A 14505-nucleotide genomic window follows, 5' to 3' on the forward strand; every position below is an offset into this window, starting at 1 on the left:
ACGAAGAATTCAATACAAAAGAAACAGGACAATCCCAAAATTACACAAATAAAATTTGAAAAAAAAAAACTGCTTCTGCCAACTGAGCCAACCGTTCGTATGAGCTCTCGCGAACGTATGGAACGCGAGGGGTACGAGTCCCGCATCGTTTATAAAAAAAATGTCAAATATTATTTTTGTAATTAATCCCAGAAGTGAGGATCATCCCTTTAAAACATAACAAATTGTTTAAATTTGCAAGAGCGACATCTCAAGTCAATTTCCTAATATGCAAATTTTAGGGTTTAGCAGGTTATCAACTGTAAAGTATCCGGTAGATGAAGCCACAATCTGAGAGTTTAACAAAGCATACAAGATTTTATCAACGATACGCATCGAACAGTTGGCAGATACCTCAGTGTCGTAGACCCAGAGCGGCGTCTCGCTGGAGAGCGCGGCGGCCTCGCCCCCGAACACGTAGAGGCGGCCCTCGTGCGCCGTGCCCGAGTGCTCCTGAAGCGAGGGCGGCGCCTCGCCCCGCGCCTCCAGCCGCTCCCAGCGCCCCGTCGCTGCAACATCAACCGTTACATTACAGTCCCCGCGTGTTGGCTGACTTACGTCTCAGTTTCAACTCGCGGGATCTTATCACAGTATAAAGAAGACCTACTATGAAATGTGTCATACAATTTTTCACTTCCCGCTTGAAAATTTGCAAATATCCGGAAGTTATTGGTTTTACCCTGTTTATACAAATGATTTAAGTTTTTTCTTTAGTGTTAATTCCTCCAATATTTGTATTTAAAACAATTCGACACGTGTTTCGCCTCTACACGAGGCATCCTCAGGACGTGTTGTCTCGCCAAAATCTGGCACGAGACTGAATCAAATGAGCCGGAAGCCGCTCTTTTATACCCTCGTCCCATGAAATGACGCGCTGTGATTGGTCGGCTGTTGTGACGTATTACCCCCGGAAGAGACACGTAACAAAGGTGATGGGACTAAATTTGTTTGTTCATTCAACAATGTAAACATGTTATTTTTGTGTTTTATTATTTCTAATTGCTCTAACACATTTAAGCGAAATCCTTTTTCACATGTATGTAAAATATTAAAATTATTATTGTTTCCGAGTGAGTGACTTGTATCAATTAAATGTTTCGCGAAGTGTGACTTTTCGGGATGATTATTCCTAAATGCGGCAATATGCTCCTTTAATCTAATTTCGAAATTTCGACCTGTTTGACCTATATATACCCCGTTACAAGTGTCACAACTTAGTTTATAAACGCCGGATTTTTCGGAATTATTTAATTGATCTTTGCCATTACATATTCAACTGACATTGTGACTCGTTCGGAAGGACACATTAATATTGTTTTTGCTAAATATTTTAGCTATTTTATCTGATATTGGACCAATATATGTCAAACTACCCACATATTTGGTATTTGATTGTGGTGGGACGGGATAAAGTTCTGAATTAATTAAATGTTTTGTTTATCTTTAATTAATTTGTTCACTAACTGTTTTTGAATAGCCGTTGGAAACCGCGATTTGGTATATTGTATTAAGTTCTTTCGCGAAGCTGTCACGGGACAGTGGAACTGACATTAATCTGTGAACATAGCAGCGGAAGGCCGCTAGTTTATGTTGTACGGGGTGGCAAGATGACGCGGGAATAGCAATATCTGTATATGACGGCTTTCTATAGATTTGGAATTCTAATTTATTATTTACTCTTGTTAATGTTAAATCCAAAAAATTTAAAGATTGGTTTGATTCTAATTCCAATTTAATTTAAATTTGGGTGGATCTTATTAATTTTATTAATAAAAAGATCGATTTGACGTTCGGTGCTTGTCCAGCAAATTATTATGTCGTCAACGCATCGGTAATACAACAGGATATGTGGGTCTCTCACCACGTAATTACACTCAAAATTATCCATAAATATTTCAGCCATAATTGGACTTAATGGTGATCCCATTGCTAATCCTTCCTTTTGGCGATAGAATTGATTTTTGAATTTAAAATAATTTTGTTTCATACATAACCTAGTAAGATTGATGATGTCATCCTTTTCACCGGGATGTATCCTCTGTTTTTCAAAGAGATCATCAAGGATAATTAAACTTTGTTCATATGGAACATTGGTAAATAAACTATCTACATCGAGAGACAATAATTTGGCATTTGGTGGAAGGTTGGTATTTTTTACTTCATTTATCAAATCTAGACTATTTTTCAAACTATACTGAGGGTTGAACAATGATTTGTTTTTTATTATTACATTAAGTTTTTTGGCAAGGTCGTACGTCGGGGCACCGATATAAGAAACTACTGGACGGACAGGATTATTTTCTTTGTGAATTTTAGGTAATAAAATCCGTATAAGATGATGGGAGGTCGCGGGTTCATGGGAACTACGTATTTTAATTTACTTGGAGAAATAAATGACGAATTTTTGATGGACTCTTTTAATTCTGAAGTAAAGTTTTTAGTGGGGTCTGAGTTCAGACGCTCGAAATCGTCGGTTTGTATTATATGATTTACTTTCTGTACATAATCGTTTTTATTTAGAATAACAATACAATTACCTTTATCGGCTTTTGAAATGACTAAATTTTCTTGATTTAATTTATTTTGTAAAGAAGTAAAACATGTTTATCTGAAGTGTTTTGGTTATATGTGGTACACGATGGTTTTTTCAAAAGGGTCGCAATTTGATTTCTAACGGCCATATCTTGTTGACTTCTAACACACGCCACTTCTGAATCTACTGCCAATGTATCAAGGATTTTTTGGTTAAGACCCGGTCTGATATTGTATTTAAGGCCTCTTTGTAGTAATGAAATTTCAGGGGGAGAAAGTTGTGTTGTTGATAGATTTTTGACGCGCGTATAGAATTGGTGGACCGTGTTTTGTGCATCATCGTGATAGGAGTTATTGTTTTGACTATCCCGTAATAGCTGTGTCAATTTTCTAGACTGTATTTGATATTTTTCTTGTACTAGTCTATTGGCTAATTCCCGCGCTTTATTGTCTAAAATGTCAAACTCGATATTATGTAATTTGAATGTCAATTCGGAATATAACACTCTCAAGTGAAGCTTGAGATTGTCTCTAACTGAAAACCAATATCGGCACTCTTCGTTTAACCATATTTGTTTACATTTATTTACGGCTATAGTACTTGCGCGTGAATGTGTTTTAGATCAATTTCAATTCAATTTCAAATATTCTTTATTACAAATAAGATTAATTACAGACTTATTAGCTAGTATGTGTAACCTAGTTAATAAATGTAATGATATTTTAAAATACATATTTTTTAAAAGTGCCAAGACTCATTTAAAATTTATAAAAAGAGATTATTATAATAAAGTTACATAAAGGGCATATAAAGTAACAAACAAAGTCAAGTAGATTTACATTATGAAAGCTTTAGTGGCAGCAATTCATTTATAAACAAAATTGTAATTATTAGGATTAGTAACATACGCACAGGTGATGTTGCGTTGTGACAAGAAACAGCGAGAATCGCGAACCGGTTCAGTAAACTCGAGCAAGCGCGCGAGCAGGCTAGAACAACCCGTCCTTAATACTGTTAATACGGTCGGTTTTAGCGTAGAGGCGCCGAACTAGTGGACGGATTACACTTTTGTTAAAAGGTGATTCATTGCACTCATAGAAACTAATAGTGATGGACGATGCTATTATGCTTATCGATAGATGACAATCGGGTTTTTGGTATTTTACACAAATTTTTCACTAGTTTATTTTTACTGGCGGGATTTTTGTGTATGTAAAATTCTTCAGACAGTTTGTAGATGTACGTGTCGATTCTTGGAAAACCAATCTGTAGGTGAAGGTTTTGCAGGTTGGTACGGAAGGGTGGGTTATAGGCGTATTTTAGTGCTTTATTTTGAATGACTTGGAGTTTATTAATGTTGCGAGGGGAAGTATTACACCATACAGGACACGCATATGTAATGCATGGTCGAACCAGTGTCTGATAAATTCTAAGTTTCGTACGGCTGCTTAGTTGACTGCGTCTATTAAGTACAGGAGATAAGGCATTGAGTGATTTTATACCTTTTATATGGAGATTTGTAAGATTTACGTTCCAATTGATTTTGTTATCCAGAAAGGTACCCAAGTATTTTACAGAGGGACTCCACGGTACCTGAAAGTCACCAATTTTCAGTTTACGTCTTGGGAGACAACGTTTACGAGTGAAAACGATGGCTTCAGTTTTAGATTCATTTATCTTCAGCTTCCAGGTTCTAAAGTAATCTAAGAGTTGATCTATGGCAAGTTGTAATCTGCTTATGATCAAATCCATATCCTCAGATGACGTAAAACATGCAGTGTCATCGGCATAACATGCTATACTTGTCAGCCTCTGGACGGGTATGTCATTGAGGAACATGATAAAGCAGTAGGGGCCTAAAATAGAACCTTGTGGGACGCCCGCAGTAACAGGAAATGGTCGGGATGAATTATTTTTTATGTGTACTTTAAAACTACGATCAGATAGGTATGATTGAATCATTTTAGTTAGTGAAATTGGTAGTCCGAAAGAAAGGAGTTTGCGGAGAAGACCTTTATGCCAGACTGTGTCAAATGCCTTCTCAATATCTAAGAGAAACATTCCGGTGGATTGTTTTAGGTTGAGATTATTTGACACCGTTTCTTCAACTCTAGCAAGCTGCTGGACTGTGGAGTGACCTTGGACCGAAACCCAAATTGCTCATCAATCAGGTATTTGTCAGTTGATCGTAGCAGGCGAGAGTACAGAATCTTTTCAAATAATTTACCAAGGCAGGGCAACAGGCTGATCGGTCGATATGATGCTGGGGTGGTCCGATATTTACCAGCCTTATGGATCGCTATCACTTTTGCAGATTTCCAAGGAGATGGAAAATGGCTGAGTGTCAAACATGAATTAAAAATTTTTTGTTAAAAATAGAATCGCCTTACGGGGAAGGTTCTTGATCAGGATGTTGGTGACCTCATCAGCACCAGAGGCCTGTCGCAGTTTTAAGCTAGCAATACCTTTAACGACTTCATTTGGTCGGACAAGGAAAATGGATTCAATTTGAGTTTCCTTTTCTAAGCGAGTCAGTGAGCAATCGATAAGCTCGTCATGATTGCTGGGCCATTCACTTGTCAGCAGCATATTATTAAAGAATGTCCTACCCAATAGGTTGCATTGTTCTTGGATCGTATTGGTTACTAGGCCGTTCTCCAAGTGTAACGCAGGTATAGGGTTTGTCGAGTTAGAACGCAAACCTTTGACTAGTCGCCAAATATCAGAGCTAGGATTGTCCACCCTCTTTAGTTTTAAATCCCATTCGTAGTCATTATATCTTGTTATTGCTATGCGAATTTGAGATTTTAATTTGATTTATACGATTAATTAAAATTCTTTTAACAAGTAAGTTTCTTTCAAGTAGCGAGTACCTACGAAGACGGTTTTTATGTTTTATGAGACGTTTAATGCGACGAGGCAGAGAAAGAGAGCTCCAAGGTGTCAATGATGAAAAGGGGACAGATAAATCTCTTGCTTGTAACAGGGACTTCTGAAACTTGCTAATAGTTTCATCTATTTCAAGAGGAGATTCAAAAGTCTGTGATGATAAATATGTATTTGAATTAAGGTAATTTCTGTATTTGTTCCAATCAGCTTTTGCAAAATTTAGTTTTCTTATTTGGAAGCGTTGAAGTTTCGTAGTGAATTTAGCAAGTACTGGAAAATGGTTTGAGGATAGTGCCGCCACTGTTGTTATGTTCTCTAACGGGTAAAAGATTTTGGCAAGTAATAGGTCGGGAGTAGATGGTTTAAAGTCGGCGGTGTAGTGGACAAGAGTACAGTCACGGGGAGCATGGATCGTGTAGTCGTTAGCAACCATGTGCTCATATAACGTTTTGCCACGAGTGTTGCCAACCCCAGGAGACCAAAGCGGATGCTTACTGTTAAGATCACCCATGACTACCACCTTGCTGCCGGACGACATTAAGAGATCAAGATCACTCTTAATCAGTGGCAGGTTTGGGGATTGGTACACTGAATATATGACCACACTGCTATTTTGTGAAATAAGAGTAATTCCCACGACTTCAAGATGACGGGTTTGGGGCGGGCAAACCAAGTTATGGGGCAAGTCGGCTCGTACTAGAATAGCGACACCCTGGCCGGTATTGTCGCTACGTTTATCTGCTCGGTAGCAAATATACCCAGGAATATCAAGGGTAAGACGTTTACTTAGTTTTGTTTCACAGAGTGCAATGATATCAGCATTCAATTTACTTACCGCAAGATCCACTAGTTCTCGCTGTTTCTTATGTACGCCATCAGCGTTCCAGTAAACAACGCGCAGTTCCCGGCAACTAAACATAATGTCCAAGGTGCGTCAAAATTAGGATGACCTTATCCATGAAGGTTTGGCATTTTCTAAATTCTTTTTTTACTGTTTGAATAGTGGATAGAATTTCCATCATCTCAACAGTTTCAACATCTTGTATATTATTATGTTGTGTAGTGCCATTATCCGATGGACACTTCAAATGATTTTCCCCAGAGGATGTAGAGGGGTGAGCTTCAATTTGGGTTTCGATTACTGTGGCATCAGTTTGTTTCGCGAATTGTGTATTAACCATTGGGATCGCAGATGAATTATTTGGGGGATATTTCATGTTTGCGTTTGTTTTATTTGCACTTGTGATTTGAGCCCAGGTGTTTTGATTGGTCAATTTATCTTCGCCATGTGCCTTCGAGGTAATAACCTTACGTAGGCTCTCCCGCTTCGTTTCGATTCGCTCTAGGTATTTTAGACGTTCTATACATTGTGCGTAATTTGCCGGATGCTCTTCTTTGCAGTTGCAACATCGAGCTGGTTTATCGCGATCTTTCTTCGAGCATTCCCAAGTTGGATGGGGTAGCGCGCATTTAACGCATCGTGGTGGTCTGTCGCAATGGCTGGAGGCGTGACCAAAACCCTGGCATCTATAACACTGTGTTCCCACTTTTTTGTTGGGCTTGAAGCGTTCCACCTCAATCACACAATTTGACAGATATTTTATTTGTTTAAATTTAGACATGTTTGTCCCAATTGGTAACTGTACTAAGATTGGAGGACATTCAGTAGGAAAATGTGTTTTTAAAGCTACCACTTTGGCTCCATTGAAACCTAACGCATCAAGCTCATCAGGTATGTTGTCGTGCGCAAATTTTGGTAGGCCCTTGATTATAGCTTTTGGGTGCTTCTCATCCTTCCGAGCGTGGGTGTGGAAATATACATTTTCACTTAGTAGTCCTTCCTTTACTTTTTGATGGGTCTCCGACTTGTAGCACTGTACTTTGACCAGTTTTCCACCCCTGCACTGCATGTGAAAATCTTTAGTATATTTAAAAATCACTACTCTGATTTTCTGGTGCGTCCACACTCCATTTAATTCAATGGTAATTAATATTATTAATTGCCGTAACGTATTATTAGTTGCCTTTCTCTTAACTGAATTTTGGTAGTGAGCTGAAGATTTTTCGCCAACATCTATTGGCAAGCTTTTAAAGCTGTTGTTCACTGGTAGGCTTGCATCCTTTACAGTTTCTTTGGAATTTGAGACAAATTTTTTAGGCTTGCTCTATCGTCCAGGAGACAAAGGGTCTTCCAGAGGTCTTTTGCTTGACGAACTAGAGTTTGACGTAGTTGTTGTTGCCGATTTTAAGTATTTTTCCATGTTGGACTAAGGTGAACTATCGATAACTTATCGATAACACCTTAGCCCAGCACTAGTTGCACTTGACCGGCTTAGAAACAGTCAACAGTGAGCAGTTTAAACGAGCGAACGGAACGACAGCCGAACGCTGACTCGAAATCCTTTTTCACGCGAAACATTTAATTGATACAGGTCACTCACTCGGAAACAATAATAATTTTAATATTTTACATACATGTGAAAAAGGATTTCGCTTAAATGTGTTAGAGCAGTTAGAAATAATAAAACACAAAAATAACATGTTTACATTGTTGAATGAACAAACAAATTTAGTCCCATCACCTTTGTTACGTGTCTCTTCCGGGGGTAATACGTCACAACAGCCGACCAATCACAGCGCGTCATTTCATGGGACGAGGGTATAAAAGAGCGGCTTCCGGCTCATTTGATTCAGTCTCGTGCCAGATTTTGGCGAGACAACACGTCCTGAGGATGCCGCGTGTAGAGGCGAAAGACACAAATATTGGCGGAATTAACACTAAAGAAAAAACTTAAATCATTTGTATAATTATGGATTTCCGCAAAGTAACGCCTAATTCAATAAATTTTCTTTACCCTGTTTTTCAAAAATCGAGTTTTCATCAGATCTCGACATTTTAAGGTCAAACCTTCCCTGAAATTCCTTTGAATCTCGAGCGATTGCCAATTCCGTGGCCATCTGGAGGGCAAAGCCAAATTGGCTTCGAAGAAGCCTGGCGTCATTAATAGAGCACGGCAATACTTCAAGCCGGCCCACATACTAGCGCTGTACAAAGCGCAGGTCCGGCCACACATGGAGTATTGCTGTCATCTCTGGTCTTGCGCACCCCAGTATCAGTTCGATCCACAATTTGACCGCGTTCAACGCAGAGCAGCTAGAATTGTCGGGCATCCAGTGCTCTGTGAACGGCTAGGTTACTTGACGTTTCGTAGAGGCGTCGCTTTATTGTGGGTCTTCTACCGCATTTATAACGGAGAGTGTTTAGATTTCCGAAGAGCTATTTAACCGGATTCCTGCCGCTGAATTCAACCATCGCACGACACGCCACAAATTACAATATCATCCCCACCATCTTGTATTTGTATATTAGAGCCTCATGATGTTAACCTAGTGTTGTTGCATTATGTTATGCTATTGTCATTCCCTATGGTAGATAAATATATTTCAAAGGATTCTTCTATTCTATCTGTGGCATTCTTCCACAGTGCGGTTTTCAAGGGAATTTATTCCACGTACAATCAAGCTGTGGTTAGCTTTGAGCTGTTCGAGCTCAAAAGTCTGAGTAAAGGTAAATAAAACCCTATTTTATAAATTTTTAAACCGCAACCACAGCCGTACTTGGAATTTATAAATATTAAAGCCGATATTCACGCAGTTTTCAGTAAATCGGTAAAACTGTTTAAAAACTAAAATTAAAAAAAAAACCTTTCATGATAATATCTTCCATAATTTTGGAGAGCAGGGAGGAGCCAGGTCCAAACTATATCTTTTTTTTTGATCGGATGGATAAGGGCTGACTCTATGAGTCTGGCACTATGCCTTCTAAATTTCATATTTATTAGTTTTGAGAGAAGTGCCTTGTGTCATACACTATCAAAGGTCTTCGCTATATGTAGGCTATAGCCAGGCCTTCTTACTTTCGATTAATAAATTTTCACTCTATTTAATTGTATAGAAAGTCGTATATTCAAATATTATAATTTACTAGCTGACCCGGCAAACTTTTGTATTGCTATATAAAGTAATAAAACAAATTTTGGGGTGTAAAAAGTAGATGCAACTGATTCTCAGACCTACCAAATTTATCGAACTACAATTATTGAAAGTATTGATCCATTGCCATCTTGCAACTCTATTGCGTATCTGTGGATGGAAGAGAAAAATATTAAAATCACGATACAAAAATAGGTGTTAATCGTAGACCGGTGAAAATTAAGAGTTATAAAAAAAATGTTAAGAGTGAACAACCCTTATCACTCAGGGGTATGAAAAATAGTAGCCGATTCTCAGACCTCCTGAATATGCATATAAAATTTGGTAAAAATCAGTAAAGCCGTTTCGGAGGAGTAAGGTAACTAACATTGTGAAACGAGAATTTTATATATATGATATTCAAATATAGTGAAGTTTTGTTCATATTTGCTACGTCTTGTTAAAGTTGTAGGGCATGCATTCTCACTCTGGTGACCCGTCGCGTACTGGAGAGGCTACAGACTCGTCTATCACCGAGGTTAAACAAACTACAGTATCGCCATATTATATTGTGCTTCGTCTTGAGATAAATAATAAATAAATAAAGAAATAAATTTTGTTTATTTCAAAGATAACATATACATTTTTAGTGGTTGAGACTTCCCAGTAAGTTGTCTTAGGACACTTGTATTTGGAATATCTTGCAACTACCTTAGCAGATACATATTATATAAATTTTAATAAACAATATAGAAATAAACAGAAATGATTAAAAACCAAATTTTACAATTATCGCACAATGAAAACAAGTCTGAAAACTGTGTGTGTGTGTGATTGAGTCTGGCCATGTGGGTTTGAGTTTGGACCATTAATTGAGTCCATCTATAGAATGGCTAGCCGATCTTTTAATTGCCGACGGAGACTAATCTTCGTCTCCCGTTGACATTATATTATTTATAAATATAAGAGATTTATTTATTAATTTATTTAATGGATCACCAACATAAGAAATAGTAGTTACAGTTTTAATAATTACATTGCATTAACTTATAAAATTTAACTTTTTCTACAGTTAAAGGTAATCACAGCATGCTTACAAAAATTATTAGCAAGGAGAAATCAAAAAAAAAAAATTAATTAAAATTAGTAAATTACGAGCTATTAATATTAATTACAAATCTGTAAATGCAATATTCCAACCTATTTATTATATAAGACTACCTAAGTATTACATTCTGAGGCTGTAGATAGGTCACACTTAATAAGCTTTAATTTAAAGTTGTTAAGACTATCAAAATTAATGTCGATATTTGGACTTTTCTTTGTATAGTCATTATAGCGACGAAAAATGCGTACCACAGGTGAATCACGTCCTAGATTGGTTTTACAGAAACTTGGCTCAAACAAATCACATAGATGTCGTGGTATTCTGGCAGGAAATTTAAATTTAAATTTAAGTGACAGAGCTGGACAATCAATGCCGCCGTTTATTAACCTATGGAGAAATAACATGTCGAGATGAGATCGTCGCGAGGATAGCTGCTGTAATTGAAAGTGCTTCATTTTGTCTGTATATGTCCTGACTGTATTTGGAGTCTTGAATCGGTACGATAAACTACCAATTAACTTTTTCTGTACGCTTTCCAGTCTATCTATATGCACCTTATAAGTCGGGTTCCAAGCTGTACTAAAATACTCAAGCTTGCTACTCACGTAAAAGTTATATAATTTAATTGCTGTAGCTGGTTTCTTGAAGCCCTTTGTACTTCTTAAAATAAAGCCCAGAGATCGATTTGCTTCAGCCGAGATTTTATCAATATGGTCCGAAAGTAGCTAGCTGTCTACATAGATACCGAGGTCTCGGATACTTGGTACTTCATGTAGTTTTTGTCCGTCAATGAAGTATTCGGATTGCAAAGTGCATCGCTTTCTAACATACTTTATATTATGTTGACATTTTAAGGTGTTTAGAAACATTTTTTTCTTTGTGCATCAATGTCATTCTGAAGGCATTTCACGTCAGAGCTGTTTCTCACTGTCTTGACCAACTTGAGGTCGTCTGCAAAAAGATAAACGTCGCTGTGATTTACAGATCGTATTATGTCATTGATTATGACATGATTATGACATTGAAAAATAGAGGCCCCAGAATGGAGCCCTGAGGTATACCAGAAGACGCAACAAATGGTTGAGATTCTTTTCCATTCATTACTACTCTCGCCCATCGCTCAGAAAGGTAGGAAGCACACCATTCAAGAAGGTTATCAGTTATCCCTAATCTATGTAATTTTCCAATGAGAATTTTATGGATAGCCTTGTCATACGCTTTTGAAAAGTCAGTATAGACCGCGTCTACCTGTATGTTTTGATCTACAGTTTCTTTCAATTCGGACATAAAAAGTGTAAGATTTGTATTGGTCGATCACTTAGCCATAAACCCATGTTGTTTAGTGGTAATATATTTTTGTACATGTGAATAAATAACGTTATGCACCAGTGATTCAAATACTTTGGATATTGAAGATAGGATAGAGATTGGGCGGTAATTTGGTCTTTCTTTCCGTTTTTGTATATAGGAACTACTCTTGCTTCCTTCCAGACAGCAGGGATTCATTGAACAAATATGCGAGGGGATCTAGCATTTTAGCACAATTAACTAAGAACTTGCCTGCCTTTCGTGGTATCAATCATTTTAAGCTTCTTTGCGACATCTTCAGGTGTGAATTCAAAATGTCCTATGACGTCTAGTGGTTCAGTCCATGGTTCTGGATTTTTTATGTCGTTGTTGTTATCGCTAATATCATTTTCATATACCGAAGATAAATGTATTCCAAACATGTCTGGTATATCGTTTGGATTTGATGGTACATTGTAGTTTAGGGTCATAGTGTCTGGATACAACGAACTATTCTTTCTCATGTTTTTAATGTGTCCAAAATTTTTTCGGATTCTTCATAAGTTCATATTCGAGTCCATTGATGTATTTGACATAACAGACCTATATCAGTATTTTGCAATCATCTCTTAGGTATTCAAATTCTATTTTGTCCAAAGGATTATTGTATTTCTTAATTTTGTTAAAAAATAAATTTTTTTGCTTTAGCAGATATATTAAGTGCTGAGAAAACCAGACAGGGTAAGAACAATTTCCAGATTTAGTCATTGGAACGTACTTTTTAATAGCCTTTCGTAATATTTCGTAAAAATATTTACCATTTCATTTATGCATATACACGATTTAAATTCATCACTCCATTGTACAGATTCTAAGTATTTATTAATTGCTTTATAATAGGCTTTATAAAAATTATGTCGACGGGTGAGTGGTATGGTATTTCTTATCGTTTTAACTTTTAACAAGATGTCAAGAGGAGGATGAAACTTATCAACATTTCTTACAGGGTGCAGACATTCGGAAACTTGTAGAAGATCTTCATTACATAGTACCAAATCAAGAATTTTATGTTGCTTGTTTATCACAAAGTTAAATTGTTTGAGGTCATTGAGCATCAAAAAGTCTACGAATTTGCAAAGTAGTTCACGGTTTTCATATCCTGAAGGTTTTGCATAATTCAATATTTCGTCATTTTGATTTAATAGCCATGTAATTCCACTCATGTTAAAATCACCTAAAATCGAAATGCATTGGTAATCGGTGCAGGTTTCCAGATTAACATTGATTTTGTCAACGAAAATTTTTAGACTCTCATTGGTGATTGGCGGTGGCAGATAAACAGCACATAATAAGATTGATGTAGCACTTTTGCCTGGTCGAGCTCCAGCAGTAGTAACTGACACCCACAGATCCTCACAATTGCTTTCATACTCATTGATTCGCTTAGAACTCAGTTGATTGGATACTGCTATCAACACCCCCCTCCTCTTATGGAACTAGTAACTGAAGAAGTTTCGCCGTCACGCCTATATACTAAATAACCTTTTTCAAAAATTTCAGCTTCAAAACATCCACTATTAAGCCAAGTTTCTGTAAATATATAAATATCATAGTTATTATTTAGCATTTGTTGACGTACCTCAGCTGCATTAGAATTCAATCCTCTTACATTCTGATAGTAAATTTCAATGTTTTCAGTTGACATACAAATTGGTATGGATAATTAGTGTATGTATTTAATAATAAATATTTAATTAAGACAAAAATTTACAAAAATTGAAACAACTAGCTCTACTTAATTATTATAAGTAGTAAGAATTACTATTTAGGTTATTAAATTGAGATAAGGATTAAGGTCTAGGTTAGTTGGGTTAGATCTTCAGCACTTTTAATTAATTTGTATTCTGATGTTTCGGTTTTACGCATGAAAATCCTTCCTGTCTTTACCCAGACAAACTTGTAACCAAGCTCCTTTGCTTTATTACGGGACGCTGCGTGGAGGGCTTTTTGTGATGGTGAGAGTTCAACAACGAATACGGTTTTTTTTGAACCACTGATACCAATGTGAGATGTGTTAAGCTTTCCAATTGCGTTGCTTGCTTTTTTATTAAATCTGAGTGTCGCTGCAAGAAAATCGTCTCTAATTCTAGGAGAACTGAATTTTACAATTACGGATCTAGGACGGGGACTCCCACTATTTATTTTAGCAACTCTTGTGCATAGATGGATGTCCGCCTCGTTCAACTTATAATTTGTAACAGAAGCAAGTTGCTTAGCAATAGTAATTAGGTTCTCAGATTTGTGCTCGGGAATGTTCTGTATTTCTTGATTACTGGCTCGAGCGTGTTGTTCCATGCGAGTGATCCTTGAGTTAAGGTCTGAGACCGTATTCCGTAACGTCTCGTTCTTGGATGTTACCTGTTTTATTTCAGAAGTGTTGATCTCTTGTTGTTTCTCAATTATATTTAAGGAATCCGATACCCGTTTAAAACTGTCCAGTAGTTCTTTGGTTTGTACTTCAAATTGTTTTCATATGTTCGTTTTAAAATTGTCTGATATAGTTTGGAGTTCTTCGCGGATAATTTGTCGAACACTCTCTATTGATATTTCGGACGTATTGTTTTGTACTATTTGTCCTCCTCTTCTACAATTACAGTTATGTTACGTTTGTAAATAT

At 36.9% G+C, this 14505-nt stretch overlaps 1 protein-coding gene across 1 annotated transcript in view; it reads right to left on the bottom strand.

Annotated features, from left to right (window-relative positions):
• Positions 1-14505, bottom strand: part of LOC126968920 (uncharacterized) — a 57159-nt gene that overhangs the window by 18517 nt on the left and 24137 nt on the right. The window contains exon 3 of the mRNA XM_050814118.1: positions 394-548. Within this exon, the coding sequence (XP_050670075.1) occupies positions 394-548 (155 nt within the window). The remainder of the gene's footprint in view (positions 1-393; positions 549-14505) is intronic.

This window comes from Leptidea sinapis, chromosome 17 (genome assembly GCF_905404315.1).
Source record: "Leptidea sinapis chromosome 17, ilLepSina1.1, whole genome shotgun sequence".
Taxonomy (NCBI): Eukaryota; Metazoa; Arthropoda; class Insecta; order Lepidoptera; family Pieridae; genus Leptidea; species Leptidea sinapis.